A 22237-nucleotide genomic window follows, 5' to 3' on the forward strand; every position below is an offset into this window, starting at 1 on the left:
AACATTTTCATCTTTTGATTTTTCACTCATTCTTATAATCTCCTAACACTAATTACATATCTGATTATAACTCCAAATTACAACTATCCTTAATTGTATCTCGCAAAATTAATCCACTAATTTGGTCTTGGATTAATGGCACTTTTAATCAACTTCCAACTGATTAGATGAAATTATCAAATAGTATTTGTTTTTTGTTTATTCGATTCGAATCAAATTTCCTTTGGTCATTAATGTGAATATTTTAGTCTCGATATTATTTGGTCGCTCGAAATGTGGTCCTCACAATTTAACCAGTTGAAAGCTCTTTTCGTGAAAGATTGGCTCATCCGTCGAAGATACTGGCCTGTTACTATACTCGAATTGGCCTTACCACCTCTTTTGATCGCCGTTCTCCTAACAAGTCTTCCTTACACGAAAGAACTTCTTAGAGAATATTCTGATTTAGATTCGCGCCAAAGCCAACCCGTTCTTCCCTCTTCACGTTTCGATATCAACATTAGCTGCGATCTCGCACAAGAGGGAAGTCTGATTTACGCTCCAAACCACGAAAGAATCGTAGAATTTTTGGTCCAATTAAATTTCCTTTGTCAACTTCCAATCGAATCTTATTTTAATGAAAGTTCTCTTTTTGAATACTTTGAGAGAGAAAATCTCGCAGTTGGAATCAGCGTCACTCAATTGGATGTTGATGAACGTAAGGCTAGTTACTCTTTGCTCATTCCATCCTTTTTCTACCCGAAACCTTGGGCAGGTCCAATCGAAATCTCTCAGCATTTGATGATCGCGCTCGTTACTCAGATCAACATCAATCTCTTGATGTCTTACTACCCTGAATTGGCTTTTTCGGAAGAGTTAAAATTCACTGAGCAATTGTTCACCAGATTCGATCTTCCTCCACAAATCGCCCCCAAATTATCAATGATAGACTTTCAATTGACTCATTTTTTCCTTTCGATTTGTTTCCTTTTAATGGGCGCACTTATGATCCGTCGTATTGTCAAAGAAAAGTCAACAAATTCGAAAGAGTTTCTTCGGATTATGGGAATGAGTAATAACATCTATTGGATATCACATTTTATCAATTACTTTATGATTTCTATTTACCATGCGATCACAATCACTGCGGTCTTTTATTTTTCCGCTCGAAATCCCTTTGGTGCTTGGACATCAAGCCTCTTCCTCATTTCTTATTTGATGACCAGCATTTCAATAATTTTGTCAACTTTCGCTCTTTCAACCATAATCACCAGGCCGATTGTCGCAGTTTTGTTTTATATACTTTCGAGAGCTACAATAAGTTATAGTTCTATCAGTTCGAATTTATCTGGTCCATCATTTCTTGGGATCTCAACTGAAATTTGGTCGTGTTTTCTTCCTGAAGGTGCATTTTATTGGTCACTATACGATTTAGCTGAACTTGGAATATCAGGAAGGTCAGCTTGGGATAATTTATTTACTCAAATTAGAGATTCTATTCCACTGGGTTATGTTTTCCTCCTCATGCTGATCTCATGGCTCATTTATGGATTTTTGACTTGGTATCTTGATGCAGTTTTTCCCTGGCAACCAGGAATTCCTAAGCCCTGGTATTTCATTTTCGATAAATTCTTGAACAAAAATACCGATAAAACTAAAATAATCGATTACGATGCTCTGAATCGTCCTGGTCTTCATGAACCAATGTCATTTCAATCTGAGGCAAGCATTAGATGCATCAATCTCCGCCGTTCATTTGGCTCCTCGTGTACTTTAACTATGGCTGTTAACGGAATCAACTTAGAGATAATGAAAGGCCAAATAACCGTGCTGTTGGGTCATAATGGTGCCGGTAAAACCACTACAATGAATATGATTACCGGTATTTTACCTCCTTCTTCTGGAACTGTTTTAATAAATGGAATCGATATTCGTAAACATGTGATTGCTGCTCGACGAGCTCTTGCTTTATGTCCACAAACATCATTATTTTTCGAGGAATTGACTGTCACTGAGAATTTAAATCTTTGTGCTGGACTCAGAGGATTAGAAGAACCTGTTAAACGCCAATTGATTCCCCTCAACATTTCTCGAGTTAATTTAAAAGAGAAAACAAACACTTTAGCATGTAAGCTCTCAGGTGGAATGAAACGCCGACTACAATTAGCACTCGCTCTTACAACTTCTTCGGAGATTCTTATTCTCGATGAACCGACTTCGGGTCTTGATCCAGAATCACGAAGACAAATTTGGAATCTCTTGTTGGAAATGAGAAAGAATCTCACCATTTTATTAACTACTCATTTCATGGAAGAAGCCGATGCTCTCGGTGATCGTATTATTATCATGGACTCAGGTCAAATCAAATGTTCAGGGAGTCCAATGTTCCTTAAAAATAAACTGGGTGCTGGTTATTTATTGAGAATCGCTAAGAACTCAGAAACTTTCAACTTCGAGAACACAAATACTCTAATCAAATCTTTCTTCCCAAACTGTGCAATAATTAATGATACAAATGAAGAAATTGTCATTCGATTAGCTAATGAAGACTCGACAAATTCCTGCAAGTAATTTACCGGATCTTTGTGATCATTTGGACGAGGACAAAGAATCTCTCGGAATAATAACCTATGGTATTAACAATTCGACAATCGAAGATGTTTTCCTTCGAGTTTGCATGTCTGAGAACGAATGGAATCTAAGCCAAAAATCAAACATGATCGTTGATGGGAAAGATTCAATATTCAACACGAATCAAACTTCGAGTTTCAATACTCTCACTGGATATCGATTGACCTTCCAACGTTTTAAAGGACTAATTTACAAGCGATTTCACTTCGCTAGAAGATCTCAAAAGATTCTTTTATTCACTTTCATTCTTCCCGTTTTAGTTTTTTTCTTCACTTTCAAAGCCTCTTCCTATTCTGCATTCATTATCGATGGAAATTATCAGTTCACCCTCCGATCGAAGTGAATGTTCAAAAAATGTACGGAGATGTTTACGCTGTGATTCGAACCGATTCTCCTTACAACTTGACTCCCTTTCAGGAAATTTATACCAATATAAATCGTGAGATGGGCATCGAAACGAAAATAATCGACGCGTCATTGAGCTTAAATGATTATCTTGTCCAAAGTGGTCAAGATTATTACACATTCACTCGTAAACACTTGTTCGGTATTGTCCAAATTGGCGAAGAAACAAAACTTTGGTACAATAAATTAGCGAGTTTAAGTGTACCAGCCACGATTGATGCTTATTCCAATGCTCAGATACGGTTGAATCGTCCTAACACCCATTCGAGAGTAGTGACAACTTTCAGATCGGCTTCGAATCGAAAAGTTTATTTTGATCCCGGCCCGTTAAAAATCAGCTCGATATCGATTCTATCGGCATTCATCCCTTTCGCTGTTTGTGCGATAAGTGGATCTTATTTCCTATTTCCATCAATAGAATATAATTCAAAGGTGAATAATCAATCATTCGAATGTTCAAATTCAAATTTCGTTCATTTTTCGTTGCTTTAGTCTCCATTGATTCAAAGAATTAGCGGAATTGGAACATTAACTTACTGGTCAAGTAATTATTTATTCGATATGATCTATCATTTGATTGTTTCCTTTTGCATAATCGCTGTAATTTATCTCGCTGATCCATTGATACTTCAAGACGTGGGATCGAACAGTATGATTGAGACTCTCGTAGAAATTTCGAGATTTAATTCCAACTTTTTTCTTCTTTTCATTTTCTAATAGTTTTAACCCTTATTTTATTGTTCGGATGCTCTACGATTCCATTTGCATATTTGCTATCATATTTCCGAGTTTCTTCTGATGGTGGATTCGTTCTCGTTATTTCTATTCAGTTGATTCTCTGTTTAATTGGTTCCGTTCTGTACTTTTTATCTATCTTTATTACCGACGCAAATGCTGCTGATTATTTATTGATCTTTCTCTTTCCTCCGCTCGCGATAACTACGGCTTTGGCCACAGTCTATTCAAAGACAATTTCATTTCGACATTGTGAATACTTTGGAATATGTAATCGTACCAATTTATGCTGTTCTACCAAAGAAATTGATGAGTTTGCAAACAATTTCGACGACAAATTTGGATACAAGCATCAGTTGATTATGCTCTCAATTGCTCCGTTTATATATTTCTTTTTACTCATCATTTTGGATATGAATCTGAACCAATTGGGTTATTGGTATGAAACTTTATTGAATTTTATTCTAAGAAAAACAACTCATCCAGTTACAAGAGAAGATGATGATGTTGCAATTGAAAGAGATCGTGTTCATGATTTACTCAAGAAACCAAGTTATCCCGATTCTTTGATTGTTTATAATTTGACAAAAGATTTTCGATCTTTCCGAGCTGTTGATAATTTGAACTTTACTGTTCGACAGAAAGAATGTTTCGGTTTACTGGGAGTAAATGGAGCAGGAAAAACAACTACTTTTCGAATGTTGACTGGAGATCTTTTAGTTACTTCCGGTGATGCTTTTATTCGAAAAATTAGTCTTCGTAATGATATAAACAAGTTCCAGAAATCGATCAGTTATTGTCCACAATTCGATGCACTTTTAAATAATCTTAATCCTCGGGAAACTTTGGCTCTTTTTGCAAGACTAAGAGGTAATTACGATTTGTTTCTGATTCTTTCATTGATTTATTTCATTGTTCCAAACATTACTAATTGTAATAACTCTCTTCTTTTGATATGACAGGTATGCCTGAGTATAAGATACGAGAAAATGTGGATTACATGATAAAATCACTCGATCTTAGTAAATTCGAATGTACATTAAATTGTCATCTAAGTGGAGGAAACAAAAGGAAACTTTCATTAGCAATCGCATCAATTGGTAAACCTGATTTAATGTTTCTCGATGAACCAACGACTGGTGTCGATCCTGTTGCTCGTCGTAAGATTTGGTCTTCGTTAGTTTATCTTCGAGACTTTAGTGGTTCATCAATTATACTAACCAGTCATTCGATGGACGAATGTGAAGCTCTTTGCTCTCGAATCGGTATAATGGCCCGAGGGAAATTACGATGCCTTGGATCAGCTCAATATTTGAAAGAAAATTTGGTCAAGGATTTTCTCTGTTAATTAAAATGAATCATGAAGCAATTAAAGATCCAGGGAAAGTGGAACAGATCAACTCTTATATTTCCGATAATTTCCCAAGTTGTGACCTTCGAGATAATCATCAGACTATTTTACATTATCACATAACCGATACTTCATCTCGTTGGGGGGACATGTTGAGGAAAATGGAAGCAGCAAGTCACAATTACCAATTGAAGATTATACATTAACCGGAACAACATTGGAACAAGTTTTTCTCTCATTTGCTAAGAACACATAATCATCATCATGCATTCATCTAATTGTTGATTCTAAATTAAATCTCGATTCTCTGATCTGGAATATAACAATGGATTTACTTCTATTATCTCTAATAATCCAAAATAAAAAGATTGATCTTTCCACTAAAACCTTTCAAGTAACTTAAGGAATTGGATAGAAAATGAATATCTTTGACTGAAAAGAAATTCAGCAATCCAAATTGCTAAACGGACAGAAATAAATTGACAATTATATTTAGTACTTCAGTTAAATTATTTACTTCTGAAGATTAAACCTTTACAAAAAATGAAATCTTCATTGAATAGTGATTCCACCAGATTGTTGTTGTTGAAGTTCCTTGGCTTTAGCTTTTTCAAGTTTGGCCATCTTAGCTCTAGATCTAAAACTAAGAACACCACCACCCCAAGTTTTTCTCATTTCGTCGTATCTTTCATTGAAGTTGGTCTTAATGGTTTCACAAAGTTTAGCCAAGTTGTTCTAAAATAAGAGAAAAAGGTTGAAGGTTAGCTGATGGTACAATAGATAAAGATCACAAATAAATTCAAATAGACAAGTAACTTACTTTATCCTCAGGGTTTACATTAACAAGTGCAAGACAAGCAATGCTCTTTCGTCGTACAATATAACCCAAACGTGATCGACCACCTTTAACGATACAATAAGGAATACCCATTTTTCTGCAAAGGGTAGGGAGATGTAAAACAATTTCAATAGGGTCAACGTCAGCAGCGATAACAACCAGAGAGGCTTTCTTTTGTTCAACTAGAGATGTAACCTTGTTGCAACCTGAAGTTTAAGAAATAAACAAAGGAATGACATTGTAAGTATGTAAAAATCTATTGACGGTGTATTTTAAAACGTGGTTCAAAAATGTTACTTACCATATCGGACGGTTGGTGGTCGTTTTTGTGGTGTAACCTTCTTTCCACCTACTTTAGAACCTTGGGCCATTTCCTTAGCGATTGCCTTTAACCTAAGTTTCTTAGCTTTTTTATCTTCTGGTCGATATTTTTCCAATAAACGGAACAATTGAACAGCAGTTTGTTTATCAAGATTACATGCTCTGAATTGGTTCACTGGAGGTGGAACTTTAATTCTCTGGTTAAGAATTGCTCGCTTACGTTGGAGCAAAATATACCTTGGCCATCGAACAAACCTAGTAAGATCTCGTTTAGGTTGAATATCTTGACCAATTCCAAAGTTTTTAGGCTTCTTTTGAATCAATGGATTCTTTTTCTTCTCCTTTACTGGTGGGGCCACGGGCTTTTTAGGAGCAATAACTACCGGTGGTGGTGGAGGGGGAACCTTTTTCCTCCTGATAATTTTAACCTACAACACAAAATCACCAACGTTAAACATTTGAAAAAACATATTCACAGTACACAGAATAACAATAAAATTCTTACCTTTTTAACAACCATATTGTCTTGATTAAACTAATTAAATTTAAATTGATTAACTAACAAAATATCAACTTGAAATTAAAAAGTGTTGCTGTTGATAAGACGGAAGAGGAAATGAAGACCAGGGGGAAGCTACTGGCCTCTGGTGGATTCGAAAATTAGTGGCGCGCATTTTGAGTTGTAGAATTTTTCTTTTCTATTGTGTTTTATTCATTTAACACTTTTGTGTTTTTTTTGCGAGTTAATTGTAATTGGTTTTAAATTTTCGATTGAAAATTGATTTGAATTGTTTCATCAATTGTTTCAATTGAATTTCATTCAGATAATCAGAAGTATTGAAGTTTTCAGAGTTGAGAAAATGTTTGACTAAACTAATTCAGTTTAAATTTGAATTCGTTTTTTTTGTTAATTTTTTCTCGACTTTGATTTTATTTTGAGATTGAATGTGATTTGAATTAAATGGTAATTGGTTAATTTATTTTCTAAATATATTGACTGGATTTGAACGAGACAAAATGAACTCTAAAAAAAAGAGTCACAGTTTGTGTACCAAAGATTTACAATTGACAATTTGTCCATTTTAGTGTTTTGCTAAAAAGGATAAGATAATCAGGACTCTAGATGATCAGTTGAATTTAATTACTTGTTTCCAAGTTGATTAGTTATTATGTTCGTCCGGGAAAAGGTTCAACTCGATTTTTTCTCATTAGAAAAGCGATTTTCCTTGACATATCTTCCTCATAAATGGCTTTACATCTTTCAAAGTTAAATCTTCTCCTCGCAAGAAAAGGCTTCTCATATCGCATGTTACGCCTGAAGTTTTCAAAACATCCTTCACTTGCAAGTATCCTAGAAGACAAAAAAAACAAATCATAACAATTAACAATCAAATCAGAAAATAAATTGAAAATCAAAGAAAAAATTGAAAAAAAAATACTTACTTATTCATCACCTTAAAAGCAGCTTCAACTTTACCTTCTTTGACCAAAACCGTACGACCAAGATACTTGATGTGTCTCATGTTGATATGAGATGATTAAAATTAAAGAAAAACAATTAAATTAAGTGAAACAATTAACAAAACAATTAATTAGAGGAAAACCAATAACAAGTGAAGAAACATAAACAACTACTGAAGCGCCACCTGAACAACATGTGATTAGAATTAAATTTTTTTCTTTCTCATGTTGATTAGTTAATTGATTGTTGATTTTCTCGATTTAATTGTTTCATTTTCTAACCAATTTTATGTCATCTTTTGTTACAACGAAACTTGTATCTTTTAATTGTTTAACTGTTGGTCGTAATTTGTTTTGTTATCGTTCCTTTTATGGGAACCGAAAACATGTCATCAAAAACTCAACTGCTGGAGGAACTGAGAGAATCCATTTAGTTGATGCTGAAGCAATTAAATTTACTGTTGATTCGATTTCAAATGATTGGTCCAAGGAAACAGCAGTGGTCATTGATACTTCACCTGGACCTGGTTTACTTTTAGAATCATTACTTAAAGCCGGTGCTCCAAAAGTCAGAGGATTTCTACATGGATCTAGTCCTTACAGATCAGTTTTACAGGTAAACAAAATTGATTTGGATTCTTTTCTCTCTCTCTCTCAAATTGTGTTTAATTTTCTTTGTTTTCTTGTAATTTAGTCATTGAAGGAAGCGTGGCCTGATAGACTTGAATTGTGTGATTTTGATTTCACCAATTTCAGGAGTAACTTTGTCTCTACCATTGGTGTTGAGCAGATTAAAAATGTTCTTGACTCTGCCTTGGAAACTCAATCTGCCAGTTGGACTGAAGATCCTCCAATTAAATTGATTGTTACTTTAGCTCCAAGCACAGAGAGAAGAGTATTACGTCGATTAATTACCGAATTAACTTTACAGGGTGGTATCTATGCACCCGGACGATCTCAAATATTTACCTTCATCAGTGATCAAGAATATGGTTTCATGAGGGTCAAGAGCGATGTGAAACCAGCCCATAATCAGGCCTCGCACATTTTGTATAAAACTTTCTTCGAAATCAATCATCTTAGAACATTTAATTGGGACTGTCTTCATCCAACAATCAACGTGCATAAGGTAATTCAACTCGAAAGATAATACATGAATATTAGAAGTTTAATTCTCGATTTTCATTTTTCTTTCTTCAGTCAAAAGCCTCTTCAAAAGTACATTTAGTTTCCCTAATTCCTAAATTAGAATTACCTGATTTAATATCGTCAAAGGATTGGCCTGATTACAATTATTTCGTCAAACAAACTATGGCTCGGAAAAAGAATAGAATAATTCCTTTCATGGAGTAAGTGATGAAAATACAATCGAGTGAAACAGAAAATTGATTGTTTTTGCTTTTACTTTTTCTATTTCACAGAAAATTAGTTCCTGATTGTGGCCTTAAATTAGTAAAAACTGGAATAAGTGTTCATAAAACTTTCGGTGAACTTGATCCAGAAGAGTTTATCAAATTGTTCGTTGAGATCAAAAGTTGGCCGGAATTGGAAATGTCAAATTTAGCAAATGTCACCAAAGAGTATCTTTCATCAAGTGATCATTACATTTTGCAAGAAGATTTAATCAACAAGAGAGAGTTAATCAGTTCGACCAATCAAGACTAATTAGATCGATTTTTCTACAATTTTGATAAAAAATCACCATAAGTGCCATTTATCTATTAATACTTCCACACATTAAAGAGTTTTGTCAAACAATTACGACATTTATTTCGGTCTCGATGTAAATAGAAAAGGAAAATTAAATCATCTCAGTTTCCAATCGAATCTGAACTGAGCTTTGTTTTCATTTGAATCTGTTCTGTTTCTATGGATTCGGTTGCTTTTTCTATTCTAATTACAAAATAAGACAATTTGTTTTCCAAACAAAAAAATGTTCATTTGATTGCAATCAACCTGGAAAATGGATCCTTTGTTTTTGGCCTTGTCATTGTACCGACGTCGGCAACTCGATGAGTGTATTAAACTGTGCTCTCAAGCCTTGGATAAAACTCCTTTGGATCAGGTAATTTGTTTTTTTTTTGAGTTGAAAATTAACTTAATTAGTTGTTGTTACAGGCATTTTGGTTATTAAAGATGCGTTCACTGACCAGTCAAGTTTATGTCGATGATGTTGAGGCCGATGAAGAGGGAATCGCTGAACTATTAATGGACGACAATGTCATTTCCTCTGTACCCCGACCTGGAACCTCACTTCGAGCACCACCGACGGCAATAAGTTCGCAGTCGATTGACCATCCGTTGGTCACTTCAACACCTTTCTCAGCAAACAGGCCACTTACCCAATCGGGTCGTCCGATAACCGGAATGATAAGACCTGGAACTCAAAGTAACACTTCACGACTTGGAACTATGGAGAATACGCTGAAAACACCTCGAACCTCTCGAACAGCTCGACCAATGACCTCAGCTTCTGGACGTTATGTGAGACTTGGAACAGCGTCGATTTTATCTGCTGGTGGATCGGCTGGTGGGCAGGCTGATAGTCCATTTATTAACTTAGCGCGTTTAAATATTTCTAAATACGCGACCCTGTCGACTTTATCGAAATCACTTTTCGAGTACATTTTATTTAGAGAAGGTGATACTCGACATGCTCTTGATTTAGCCGCTCAATCGTCGCAAGTTTTAATGTTCAATGATTGGTACTGGAAGTTGGGCTTAGGTAAATGTTACTTTAAAGTGGGTCTATTAAGAGACGCTGAGACTCAATTCAGATCAGCACTGAAACACTCAGAGGCCCCGATTGATGTTTACCTTTGGCTGGGAAAAGTTTACCTGCGTCTTGATCAACCTTTGGCCGCCCTTAATGTTTACAAATTGGGTTTGATTAAATTTCCAGGGGAAACTTTTCTCCTTGCTTATTGTGCTCGAGTCCACGAAGCGTTGGTACAATTAGATGAATCAGTAACCATCTACAAAGAGATATTAACTTACGAAGCGATAAATGTCGAAGCGATCGCTTGTATTGCGATGCACCATTTTTACTGTGATCAACCAGAAATTGGACTCCGTTACTATCGACGACTCCTTCAAATGGGAACCAAAAATGCTCAAATCTACAACAATTTAGGTTTGTGTTGTTATTACTCACAACAATTTGATATGGCGATCACTTGTTTCGAAAAGGCTTTGAATAGCGCTCAAGACGATGAATTGGTCGCTGATGTTTGGTACAACATCGGCCTCATTGCAATTGGATCGGGTGATAAACAGTTAGCCGGTCAAGCATTTAGATTGGCTCTTGTGGCCGATAACACTCACCCAGAGGCCTACAACAATTTAGGAGTCCTCGAAATGACCAAAAGCAATCCAACAACTCACAATCTCCATCAAGCCAAAGCCTTTTTTCAGGCCTCAGCAGCGACTTCAGAATCAAATGGCTCACCAATTTACGAACCTCATTACAATTTAGCTTTGATTGGTGAGAAAACAGGTCACTTTGATTTATCGTATCAATCAATTAAAAAGGCTCTAATTATTTACCCTGAATTTTACGCAGCCAAAACAATTTACGAGAGAATCAAAAAAGAGTACGAAAATGTTTAACCAAGACAATTAAACTAATTGCGATTACAATTAAGCTCAAACAGTCACCACCAAGTAAATCATCAGACAATCAACAAATAGTAAACCAAATGATTGAATTATAATCAATTATTTCAGTTGTGTAAAAAATTTCTCGCTTAATTGTAATACTAAGAAATTGAATGAAATAAAGTTTTAAATTGAAAAGAAAATAGTAAAATTGTTGTTGATTAATGATTTAATCATTCTAATTATACAATTTAGACGATTATTAAACTTGAAAAGTACAAAAACATCGATAAAATTTTAAAACATTATCTACAATTGCGATTTAAAAAATAACAATCAATAAATTGTTACGATTACTATTAGATGATATGAATTTTATGATCAATTTTGTCTCAGATTAACGGGAACGCTGAATCCTGTGACCATTGAATTTACATTGTTAACAATACCAAAAACTTCATCAGTTAATTTAGTTACACCAACTGATCCATCTCCAGATGAAATCATAGTTATCTTTTTACAATTAGCCAATGGAGCAGCTACTTCAGCAGTTAACTATTGAAAGATTATCAAACATAATTAGTGTTCAGTTGATTAGTAGCAAATTATGAAAATCTTACCTTCGGAAGTGTTTCCAGAATCATATCGATTTTGGCAGCGTCGTTGTATTCCTTGTAAGCGTTGGCCTTTCGAGCTAATTGTTCAGTGTCCGCCTTAGCTTTGACCTCAATCGAATATGATTCAGCGGCTCCAAGTAATTTAATCGACTGAGATTGAGCTGATGCCTCGGCGATCATTTTCTTCCTATGAGCTTCGGCAAGTTTTTCAATCTTGTATTTTTCGGCTTCGGCGATTTTTTTAACGGATGATTCGAGTTCCTTTTCCCGTCGCTTCGTTTCTTGATCTTGTAGTTCGATTTGTTGACTTCGGTCAATTAATTCAATGGTCATCTGTTCGTCTTTAATTAGTCGTTTCATCTTGGCTGTTTGTATATGGAATGAAGAATCAGCTTCAGCTTTTTTAGCTTGAATTTCGATATCAAAGATGGCCTTTTTTAGAGAAAACTCGCATTCGGCCTTGGCTATTTCAGCGTCCATTGTGTATTTTACGATCATCTTTTCCTGTTCCGCTAACGCTTCTTTGATCAGCGAATCTCGTTGAGCCTCAGCTTCACCGATTCGAGCGTCTCTTTTTACCTCAGCTATACGGGCGACTCCTAATGCTTTAAGGTAACCTTGCTCATCGGTTATATCTTTAATCTTATAAGAGATGACAGTAAGACCCATATCAGCGAGATCCGATGAGGCCATTTCGAACATTTTTCGTGAAAATCTCTTACGATTCTTGTAAATATCTTCCACCGTCATAGAGGAAATTATTGCTCGCTGATGTCCCTCCAAGGTTTCTCGGGCTATGGTCATTATTTGCTCCTCAGTTTTACCAAGAAACTGTTCACATGCCGCTCTCAACATATCGGCATTTTGACCTTGTATCTTTACCAAAGCAACACCAGTAACTGATATGAGAACACCTTGTTGAGTATAAACTTGAGGACTTTCAATCATCAATGTCATTGAATTAAGAGATATTCTGTTTACAAAAAAAAACGAGAGCCAGAACAATTGACAAGAATGATCGACAATTAACCAGAACAACTTAATTACCTTTGTACTTTGTGAATTAAAGGCCAAGCAAATACCCAACCACCCGCAACCATATGAGGCCTCGAATGGCAACAACCTTAACATAGATTGGCAAATAATCAATCACCTTAATTTGGTTTAGAAAATCAACTTACCTGAGACAATTAAAGCTTCATTTGGACCACAAGTATGGAAACTCATGACAAACAGTTAAATTGATTACATTGATTATGATTAAACAATCGAATAGAAAAAATTAACTTTTGGATTAACATTGAAATAACCCAAAAATCACATCGAAATGATTATTAAAAAGGATATTTGGTTCATCAGCAAAATCCATTTTTGCAATCTCACCAACGATTGATTAACAACAGACATTATTAACAATAATCCATCTTTATGATTACCCTTAATTACCATAAACAATTGTAAAATCAACAGTCACAATCTAAAGGGAAAACAATAATAACAAACAATTAGCAATGTCCATTTGTCAATTGGATTTGAAGAGACTCGAAAACACAAACATTGATTCATATCGATTTCGAGCTGTTAATTGTTTCAGAAATAGATTTAACCAATATTATTGGAAGCAATTATCATCTATTCTCAGCTGATTCAGATTAAAATACAACAATTAATAAATTACTCGTGAAAATAAGGAAATATTATAATGGCGGGTTTACTATGGGTGTTGCTCTCGAAAATGATTTACGAGTTTCTGAGTCTTTAAGGTAATTAACTTACGTTTTTTGATTGTGGATTCATCGTTGGGTGTTGTTGATTGTGTGACAAATTAAAAAGGTTAATTTTTAAATTCGAGTGATTTGTAAAGGCCAAATAAACAATTAACTGAATTAACTGATAATCGTGAGAGTTGAAAGGTTAATCCAAAGCAACAGTAAACATGAAAAAAGCGCAAGCGCTGGAAATTAAATTACAATGAATTTGGAATCATTTGAATATTAATTGAAATTAGAGAGATTAGTTGATTGAATAAAGAATTAAACAAATTAATGTTAATTAATCAATAGAAAAGTTTTCATGGGCTAATTATAATCAAGTTGTTAAAGTTGAATTCTTGTTGATTAAACTTAAACATTGCAAGGAAACAATTAGAATATGATCTCAGAGCAATTGCATTTTGATTTGCTTCATTTTTCATTAATCAAACAATTGAATTTTGAGCACAAATCACTGAAATATTTCAACGATTCAAATTCTTAATTGTTGATTATTTTCATCGTTTTAGTTAATCGACTTTGGAAATTGAATTAGAGAAATTGAAGCTCACCAGGTGGAGCCAAAATTCGATCATGTGTTTGTTTGTTTTGATTTTGATTCCAAAACTGTTTTGTTAATTATTACGTTTGTATTTGATTGTTAATGTGATCTTATAATTAGTAAATTGTTCGGAAATCGATAAATGATTGCAAATTAGAAGAAGGTAAAAGAATTTTATTTGAAAGGAAGAATTGATGTTAAAAGAAACTCTTTAAATTCTATTTACTAACCAATGTTTTTTTCTATTCTTTTCTGTTTCGTTTTATCATCTTGACTAAATCCTTCATCCATTGGCAATGGTAATGTTTCAATGGATTGAATTTAGATTCGTTCACCTGTCGCCTGTTTAATTGTTATCTAATTTATATGAAACAGAAAGAAATCTCGAGTAAATAGAATTGTAATCTTTTCTGGTTAAAGAGACTTTGATAGTTTCTTTTAACAGGCCGAATAATCTTGGTAAATCTATTCGACTGGAAATCTTTTCTCTCATGGACAAGGTATAGTATTTAAACAAATTTCGAGTTGAAATTTATTGTCTTGAGGTGAATTCGCACAAGGGGTAATTGAAGTGTCCCTGGGAAGGTCTGAGAATGTCACTTAAGGTTCTAGCCGAACCTCTCCTTAATTAGGAGATCGGGTACTTAGAAACCAACCTGATTTCTTCATGGTTATGGGCATGTGAGACTAATTAACTAGTTGATGCCTTTACATGGGAATTCAGTTGAAATCGATCCGAGACTAGCTCATTCTGATTAAGCTCAATGTGCGAAGTGGTTAGAGTTAAATCCTAACCATTACTCAATTCAGACTATTACATCTCAAGACAATTTTTCTTTTACCAATTAGTTGATTGATTTTTTTTCCTCCTCAATTGTAGATCATTTCAGCTTTATCTTGATTGTTGATCTTTTCCATGTGCACCTTATGAAGATACCATTGGATATAAAGGTCCAAGTGAATTAGTTTCAATTTGTTGGTTAACTTATCGATTAGTTTTACAGTTGATTGATTGACCATTTTATTTTTAATTTTTTTTTCTGTTTGGAATCGTAACCTAATCAAACTAAAGTGATTTGAAGATGATCTTCAAAAATTCATTCAAAGTGATCGTACCAATAATCAAAAGGTTTCATCAACAAATTTCAGTGTTCCGATGTTACTCAAGTAAAACTAATTTATTGGAAATACCAATTCCAAAGGTATTAATTAGCAAAGCCAATGGAGCTCAAACCAGTCGATATGAAGCCTTAATTGATGAATTAAATCAACTTCATGAGATTTTAAATGATACAGAATCTAATTTAGAGGAACTGGTTAAAGAGGATCTTCGTAAATTACATGGAAAGTTTTTAGATCTTCAAAATGATATTGTTGATACTTTAGTTCGAGATGAATATTCAAACGTCAACGAATGTCTATTGGAAATCAAAGCGGGAGTCGGTGGTCAAGAGGCCATGTTGTTTGCCGCTGAATTGTTACAAGTGTATCTTAAGTATATCAAATGGCATGGATGGTTAATATCAAGTGTCGAAGATGATTTAAGTGAATTGGGTGGATTGAAACACGCGGCATTAACTGTAAAAGGTTTTCAAGCGTTTACATTTCTCCGTCATGAGGCCGGTGTCCATCGGGTCCAAAGAGTCCCACAAACTGAAAGAAGTGGACGTATTCATACATCAACAGCTTCTATCGGCATTTTACCATTTCGTCAGCTTGGTAAAATCGAGCTCAAGGATAGTGATTTAAAATTTGATGCAACAACTTCATCTGGTCCAGGAGGCCAATTTACGAATAAAATTGAAACCTGTTGCCGAGTTACCCATTTACCGACAAATCTTCAAGTTGTTTGCCAAGAAACAAGATCATTTTTGGAAAACAAGGGACGAGCCTTACAGCGATTGAAAAACCTTTTGGCTCGAAGGGAAAACGAACTTCATTACGCCAATTATCAGAAACTAAGGAAAGATCAATATGGTGACTCGGGTCGAAGTGAAAAAATTCGAACCTACAATATTGTTCAAGATCGAGTTACTGATCATCGGTTGGGGGAAAATTTATACAACATAAAGGATTTTATGAAAGGTGAACCGGATAGATTACATAATTTAGTTGTTAAATTAGAGGAAATGAGAAAACAAACTATTTTGAAACGTCTTCTTGTAGATTGTAAATAGGAAATTGAATCCAACCGTCGAAAATTGTAAAAAAAAGAGATGCTAATTCTATAATAAATATATACCTTTCAATAAGGAATATGTAAGAAGCGTATCACTTTTTTTGACTCTTTTTTTTTTAATTTACTTTAGATATTTGAAAAACAGTTTGATACTAGCTGAGTAACCATTGGAAAGGTTATTCAGCTGGCACTTCCACCTCTTTGTTATTAATCTTTTCGATCAGGGCATGTGGATTGATACCTTCAACTGTACATCCTACACTTTGACAGGTACCGAGAATTTCTTTCACTGTTCCTTCCAATTGTTTGGCCATACTTCGTGGTCGCATTGCTCGAGCTACCGACAAGATATCATCGAAAGAAAGATTTCCATTGTGTTTAACATTTTTAACCTTTTTACGATCTCTTGGTGGTTCTTTGAGTGCTCGAATAACTAAACTAGCAGCACTTGGTACGACATCAATGGTAGCCTGTCTGTTTTGAATGGTTAATTTAACAGTAACTTTAAGTCCTTTCCATTCAGATGTTGCTTTAGCAATATCGTCACCAACTTTTTTTGGTGATAAACCAAGAGGACCAATTTTAGGAGCAAGTGATGAGGTAGCACCAACTTCACCACCAACAGCTCTAAGGTAAACTGTAGAATAAAATTAAGACAAAGACAAAAATTAAAACAAAATCCAAAAAGACACAATTAACTTAAGCCGATTGCATTAGAAAACACGTTCAATCAAAAATCAACAAGAATCATTTATATATAAAGTGTACATACCAATTTTGATTTCCGATGGATCGGCTTTTGGTGGCATGATTGTTTAATTTAAATAAACTAAATTAATAGCAAATTAATAAAAATACAACAAGAAAATACAATTAAATGTGATTTTCTCAAAACTCAACTCAACAAACGGAAGAGGAAACCAAATGTTGGTAAAGTAAAAACCTTAAGCTTGAAGCCGAGAAAAAAAGAGCGCGTGTTTTGAATTTCTTTTAATTCTTTTCAATTTAATTAACCATTTTTCTGATTAAATAATTGGAAGAAACTCGCAAAAAATTACTAATTGTAAACAGTGGCGATGAAAAAAATTTCTAATTAAATGCAAAGAAAATGATATGAAGAGGGAAAAGATATTAATTCAATTGAATGGCTGGAAAATAATTTGAAGTGATCAAGTAAATTGTGACTCTTAATCACCAACAATCAACTTTTAATCATTTGAGTCATTTGAAATTTTGTAATTTTAGAAATGAAATAAAATGAGAGATATATAATTAACTAATACGACTAATAAAGAGATCAAATTGATTAGAGATGGCTAGTTAATTGTGATTCCATAATTAACCTGATAATTTTGTTTCCAAGATCAATTTACAAGTTTCGTTAGACAAGGTCAATCAAATCATAGGAATTATGATTAATTTGATTAGATTTAAAAAATTCTCTCTACTTTCTATCTGTTGATCTGTAAACAATTAAGATTAAAATGAAAAGAAGATTATAATTGACAAGATTGTTTGTTGGATAAACAAGAAAAACGATTAATTGAAATTGAAGTTTTTCTTCATCTTTTGTTTCTGTTTTTTAATACTCTTCTTGACATTGATATGGTTAATTAACTATTGATTGTATTGTCAATCAATGGAAAGGTAAACCTTTGATTCTTTGTGATTGGAGACAATTGATGAAAGAGAGTAAAGTTGTTCACTCGATTTTCTAAATAGTGAATTAGGTTAAAAGTTGATTAGATTCAATTGAATATCAAGAAACTTGTACTTTGTTATTCAAATGTCATAGTTTTTGCTTTTTTCATGAAATACAATTTGATATATACAATATTTTTTTTGTTTTTTGAAGATTATAAAAAAAACAATTTGATTTGTTGAGATAAATTGTTCAGTGGGTTGATTAAAACATTTGTTTTCATTTCTCCCTTTCTCTTCATCTGACTAATTACTATTAAGTGAGTTTAAGCTGCAAAAGATGTGAAGACCATTTGAAGTAATATAAGTATTACAGAGAATCAGAGGAAGGCAAAAAAAGAGAAATTTTTTTTTAGATAGAAAAAGAGAGGAAGAGATGAAGAGAGAGACGAAAATATGAAGAATATGAAAAAGATTATGTATAAACAATAAAAGAGATTTTGTTGAGTAGAAAATAAAACTTTTTCAACAGTCAAAGTAATTTTTGGTTTTTGTTGTTGGAATAGTTGGATTGAAACTTTTTTGGTAATTTGGTGGTAAATTGGATGGAATCAGTGGTAACCAATCTTGATTTCTTTCTTTATGGAAGCTTTTTCTTTTCTTTCACAGATCTGTAACAGGAACTGGGCTCCTTGATTGGCAGAAAAATCTCATTTCTTGGTTACAAGTTGCAGTTATATTGGTTCGACTTTGACGATATGTATGATTACCAAAATATCTTTTCCAATACTGTTTCTCGAGATGCCTCTGGCGAAGACGGTGTAAGATGATTGATAAAACAAGAAGAATAAAAAATAATACAACAAATAGTACAGTTCCTAAAACGGTGAGCTGATTAGATGATGAGGTGGATGTTGATCGTGTTAATGAATAATACTCGTGTAAGGCACATCGAGGCTTTTGGGAAGTCCAATTACCATGTCGACAGCGAATGTAAGGAGCACCATCACGATAGTAATTTGGATTACACATGAAGGTTATTAAAGTTCCATCAGGATAACCGGTAACTTTGGAAGATCCATTGTGACGACCATTTTCTAATGGAGTAACAATAGGGCACAGTTTGGGTAATGGTTCAGGGCAGTAGAAATCATCCACAGACCAAGTACCTTGAGAAGTACAAGTAATAGTTTTAATGGTTTTGTCATGACAACTAGCCACAACTCTTTCATTAGGTTTGAATTTAGACTTTAGTCTCCCTCGGATTGAGACACCGGAATGAGGTTTGAATGGAGGACAAGTGATCTCGACACATTCTGATAAATCTCCGATCCATTTTTTATCATGAGAACATGTTAATACTGATTGACTTTTTACACGAAATCCATAGTCACAGCGAAGCGAAGCAGTGGAATTGTAACGAAGTTCATTACTGTAGATAATAACACCATTGGCTGGCTTTGGTAAATCTGGACAAGTTTTGGCTAGAAAAAAAAAATAGAACAAAACAAAAACCAGATTAGACCAGAGTGAAAAAGATTGTAAAAAGGGAGAATGAGAAACTTACGTTGACATTTAGGTCGATCTCTATTCCAGTGACCATTTACACTGCATAATAGGAATGGTGGACCTTTCATCTCGTAACCTTTATTACAAGTATAATTAACCATGGAATTGTAGGTGAACACCGATCCAGTTCTTATGGCGTTTTCTACATATCCTGGGTCAGCACAAATCACAACTAAAAGAAAAAAGAAACAAGAAATGAATAGAAAAAGATGGCATAAGAATAAAGAGAAGACAACAAAAGCAAATAGATTAACAATAAAGTTATTGTTGTTTCAATTTTTTAACAATCTATGACAATCTTACCTTGACATTTCATGGATGTGTAGGTCCAAAAAGCTTCTTGAGATGAATTAGCTCCATAACGAACCAAACATTGAATTGTATTGGGTTCACCAGTTTGTCTATAACCATTTTCACAGGAATAGCTAACCTTTGATCCTGGTGCGTATTTAGCATAAGAAGCAGCAGCGCTATTAGCATGTGTAATATTAGGTATTGGTGGGCAAGTAACTGGCTTACTAACTGGCGGAGTTTTCTGAGTATAAACTATTGAAGTGTTATTATCAGCGTTTAGATCATTAACATTATATGAATAGGCACTGGTATCAGTGATATGATTATCAGTTGGAAAATGGAAATTATTTGAGCACAAAGTTGTGTTGAACAGAGTAAAAAAGAGTATAATAAATAAACTGGTACAATTGAATATTCTTTTCCGTTTATATTGATAATTATTAAACCATCCGGGGGAAAGAAAATCAAAGAAAAATGAACAAATTAAACACATCATTTATAGTAAATAGATTGTCCCACAATTTTATACATCTGAGATTCTATCTCTACATCTGTCAACACCAAAATAGAACCATAAATATTGACCCGTAATTTTAACCAAAGAAACAAAGATTCAAACAAAACAAAAAACAAGGAAACAATTTGATGAAATGATGATACACAACAAGAATAAACCAAATATAAAAGGGAAATTAAACAAATTAATCAATATTAATTGGAAAAGAAAAGAAAAACTAAATCTAGAGCATAAGTTTCATTTAGAAAATGTAACAATCAAGTATTTTCCATCATTAAGATTCTCCCTTCAGGATCTTTAAGATTTTTTTCTTTTGTTTTCTTCGAATTCAACGCCATCTACCGATACATTCTTTCTCTTTTTCGCATTTAGGATCAGCTGACGATCTAAAAGAGAATTTTTTTTCCATTTTTCTTTTTTTCTTTTTCCAGTTAAGAGAATTGTTCTTGTTTAATGGGACGTTTTTGAAGAATTTGTTAATTGGATGTTGATTTTAAGTTTAATATGAATGATGAATTTTGATTAACTTCTGTTTTTCTAATTAATTGGTTTAATTCTATTGAAAAAGGCGGTCGAAATTCCCAACAGGGGCAGCACTTTGGTTGTTATGGTTACGACGCGGAAACGGAAAGTGGAAAACTGATCGGTGAATGTTTGTTTAGACAAAAATTATCCAAGTTTTAAATTGGTTTTTGTAATTTAATTTGACTTGTGTTACTTTAATTAATTAAACAATGGCTAGATATTCAACTGACCCAGACAATCCTACTAAATGTGAGTTAGTTTTTTGTTTAAACTGTTTGAGTTCTGTGATTTTAATGTTTTAATTTTGTCTTCTCTTTTATTATCATGTAGCATGTAAAGCAAGAGGATCTAATTTAAGGGTTCACTTCAAGGTAGGTTTTTTTTATTATGAATCTTTGGTATTTGTTTTCTCTGACACTTGATTAATTTGTGGTTATTTCTTTTTTGTTTAATTTTGTAGAACACCAGAGAAACTGCTGCTGTTTTAAGGAAAATGCCTTTACGAAGAGCTCAACGATTCCTTAAGAATGTCATCGTCAAGAAGGAAATTGTCCCATTCCGTCGTTTCAATGGTGCTGTTGGAAGACATGCTCAGGTGTGAATTTTTCTTCTATTTGAATCTAATGCCATTACGATTGTGATATTTAATGTCTTTGTTTTTGTAATTTTTTTGTCTGTGTTATTAGGCTAAGGCATGGGGAGCTGTTCAAGGTAGATGGCCTAAGAAATCAGCTGAATTTTTGTTGCAACTTCTTCGTAATGCTGAAAGTAATGCTGATCTTAAAGGTTTAGATGGCGACAAATTGGTTATTGAACATATTCAAGTTAACAGAGCTCCAAAAATGAGGAGAAGGACATACCGTGCTCACGGTAGAATCAATCGTAAGTATAAACATCACATGTGGTTAATTTAGTTTAAAATTTGGCTAAACGTGTAAATTTTATTCTTTTTTACCAATTTTATAATATAATTTATTATTTCGACATCCAATTAACCTTATTTCTTTTTCTCTTCTTCAGCTTACATGAGCAGCCCTTGTCACATTGAGGTAATTCTTTCTGAAAAAGAGGAAGTAGTCGCTAAACCAGCTGGTGGCGAAGAAGCTCCCAAGAAGAAAGTATCCAAGAAAAAGTTGGCTCGTCAAAAATTGATGAACCGAGAATAGACCAACAAGTTTGTTTAAATATTTAAAAACAATAAATGTTCATCAACAGTAAATCTGGTGTATACAATAGTTATCGAAAAACATTTAATTTTATCACA

The 22237-nt window shown here is 33.7% G+C and overlaps 10 protein-coding genes across 10 annotated transcripts; 5 read left to right on the forward strand and 5 right to left on the reverse strand.

Annotated features, from left to right (window-relative positions):
- Window positions 1-129: 129 nt before the first annotated feature.
- LOC128391783 (phospholipid-transporting ATPase ABCA1-like) lies at window positions 130-5357 on the forward strand. Its single transcript, XM_053351732.1, is given in 8 exon segments — window positions 130-2532; window positions 2534-2949; window positions 3117-3447; window positions 3508-3681; window positions 3723-4620; window positions 4713-5066; window positions 5069-5284; window positions 5287-5357. Coding segments are annotated over 8 exon segments (4719 nt in total). The 5' UTR covers window positions 130-273.
- Window positions 5358-5600: 243 nt separating this feature from the next.
- Window positions 5601-6921, reverse strand: LOC128393074 (60S ribosomal protein L7a-like). The gene is made up of 4 exons (XM_053353201.1): window positions 6766-6921; window positions 6241-6688; window positions 5922-6145; window positions 5601-5836 (listed from the first exon to the last, which is right to left on the reverse strand). The coding sequence occupies exons 1-4, from the start codon at window positions 6778-6780 to the stop codon at window positions 5654-5656; spliced, it is 870 nt and encodes a 289-aa protein (XP_053209176.1). The 5' UTR covers window positions 6781-6921; the 3' UTR covers window positions 5601-5653.
- Window positions 6922-7217: 296 nt separating this feature from the next.
- Window positions 7218-7901, reverse strand: LOC128393144 (28S ribosomal protein S21, mitochondrial-like). The gene is made up of 2 exons (XM_053353276.1): window positions 7704-7901; window positions 7218-7611 (listed from the first exon to the last, which is right to left on the reverse strand). Exons 1-2 carry the CDS (start codon window positions 7781-7783, stop codon window positions 7428-7430), a joined length of 264 nt encoding a protein of 87 aa, XP_053209251.1. The 5' UTR covers window positions 7784-7901; the 3' UTR covers window positions 7218-7427.
- A 5-nt stretch (window positions 7902-7906) lies between these two features.
- LOC128393034 (dimethyladenosine transferase 2, mitochondrial-like) lies at window positions 7907-9576 on the forward strand. The gene is made up of 4 exons (XM_053353146.1): window positions 7907-8337; window positions 8416-8850; window positions 8922-9070; window positions 9143-9576. Exons 1-4 carry the CDS (start codon window positions 8011-8013, stop codon window positions 9384-9386), a joined length of 1155 nt encoding a protein of 384 aa, XP_053209121.1. The 5' UTR covers window positions 7907-8010; the 3' UTR covers window positions 9387-9576.
- A 73-nt stretch (window positions 9577-9649) lies between these two features.
- On the forward strand, window positions 9650-11496 carry LOC128393000 (tetratricopeptide repeat protein 8-like). The gene is made up of 2 exons (XM_053353102.1): window positions 9650-9786; window positions 9840-11496. Exons 1-2 carry the CDS (start codon window positions 9685-9687, stop codon window positions 11328-11330), a joined length of 1593 nt encoding a protein of 530 aa, XP_053209077.1. The 5' UTR covers window positions 9650-9684; the 3' UTR covers window positions 11331-11496.
- Window positions 11497-11529: 33 nt separating this feature from the next.
- LOC128393027 (flotillin-1-like) lies at window positions 11530-13871 on the reverse strand. Its single transcript, XM_053353134.1, has 5 exons — window positions 13712-13871; window positions 13117-13412; window positions 12983-13058; window positions 11939-12908; window positions 11530-11873 (listed from the first exon to the last, which is right to left on the reverse strand). The coding sequence occupies exons 2-5, from the start codon at window positions 13160-13162 to the stop codon at window positions 11700-11702; spliced, it is 1266 nt and encodes a 421-aa protein (XP_053209109.1). The 5' UTR covers window positions 13163-13412; window positions 13712-13871; the 3' UTR covers window positions 11530-11699.
- Window positions 13872-14254: 383 nt separating this feature from the next.
- On the forward strand, window positions 14255-16519 carry LOC128393043 (peptide chain release factor 1-like). Its single transcript, XM_053353158.1, has 3 exons — window positions 14255-14411; window positions 14574-14748; window positions 15129-16519. Exon 3 carries the CDS (start codon window positions 15331-15333, stop codon window positions 16423-16425), a length of 1095 nt encoding a protein of 364 aa, XP_053209133.1. The 5' UTR covers window positions 14255-14411; window positions 14574-14748; window positions 15129-15330; the 3' UTR covers window positions 16426-16519.
- On the reverse strand, window positions 16520-17359 carry LOC128393113 (60S ribosomal protein L12-like). Its single transcript, XM_053353244.1, has 2 exons — window positions 17200-17359; window positions 16520-17064 (listed from the first exon to the last, which is right to left on the reverse strand). The coding sequence occupies exons 1-2, from the start codon at window positions 17234-17236 to the stop codon at window positions 16604-16606; spliced, it is 498 nt and encodes a 165-aa protein (XP_053209219.1). The 5' UTR covers window positions 17237-17359; the 3' UTR covers window positions 16520-16603.
- Window positions 17360-18174: 815 nt separating this feature from the next.
- LOC128393009 (E-selectin-like) lies at window positions 18175-20718 on the reverse strand. The gene is made up of 3 exons (XM_053353113.1): window positions 19941-20718; window positions 19636-19809; window positions 18175-19552 (listed from the first exon to the last, which is right to left on the reverse strand). Exons 1-3 carry the CDS (start codon window positions 20425-20427, stop codon window positions 18732-18734), a joined length of 1482 nt encoding a protein of 493 aa, XP_053209088.1. The 5' UTR covers window positions 20428-20718; the 3' UTR covers window positions 18175-18731.
- Window positions 20719-21069: 351 nt separating this feature from the next.
- LOC128393094 (60S ribosomal protein L17-like) lies at window positions 21070-22192 on the forward strand. Its single transcript, XM_053353223.1, has 5 exons — window positions 21070-21222; window positions 21304-21344; window positions 21434-21568; window positions 21660-21855; window positions 21994-22192. The coding sequence occupies exons 1-5, from the start codon at window positions 21183-21185 to the stop codon at window positions 22137-22139; spliced, it is 558 nt and encodes a 185-aa protein (XP_053209198.1). The 5' UTR covers window positions 21070-21182; the 3' UTR covers window positions 22140-22192.
- The last annotated feature ends 45 nt before the right edge of the window (window positions 22193-22237 follow it).

This window comes from Panonychus citri, unplaced genomic scaffold, assembly GCF_014898815.1.
Source record: "Panonychus citri isolate SS breed McGregor unplaced genomic scaffold, ASM1489881v1 Contig00011, whole genome shotgun sequence".
NCBI classification, from domain to species: Eukaryota; Metazoa; Arthropoda; class Arachnida; order Trombidiformes; family Tetranychidae; genus Panonychus; species Panonychus citri.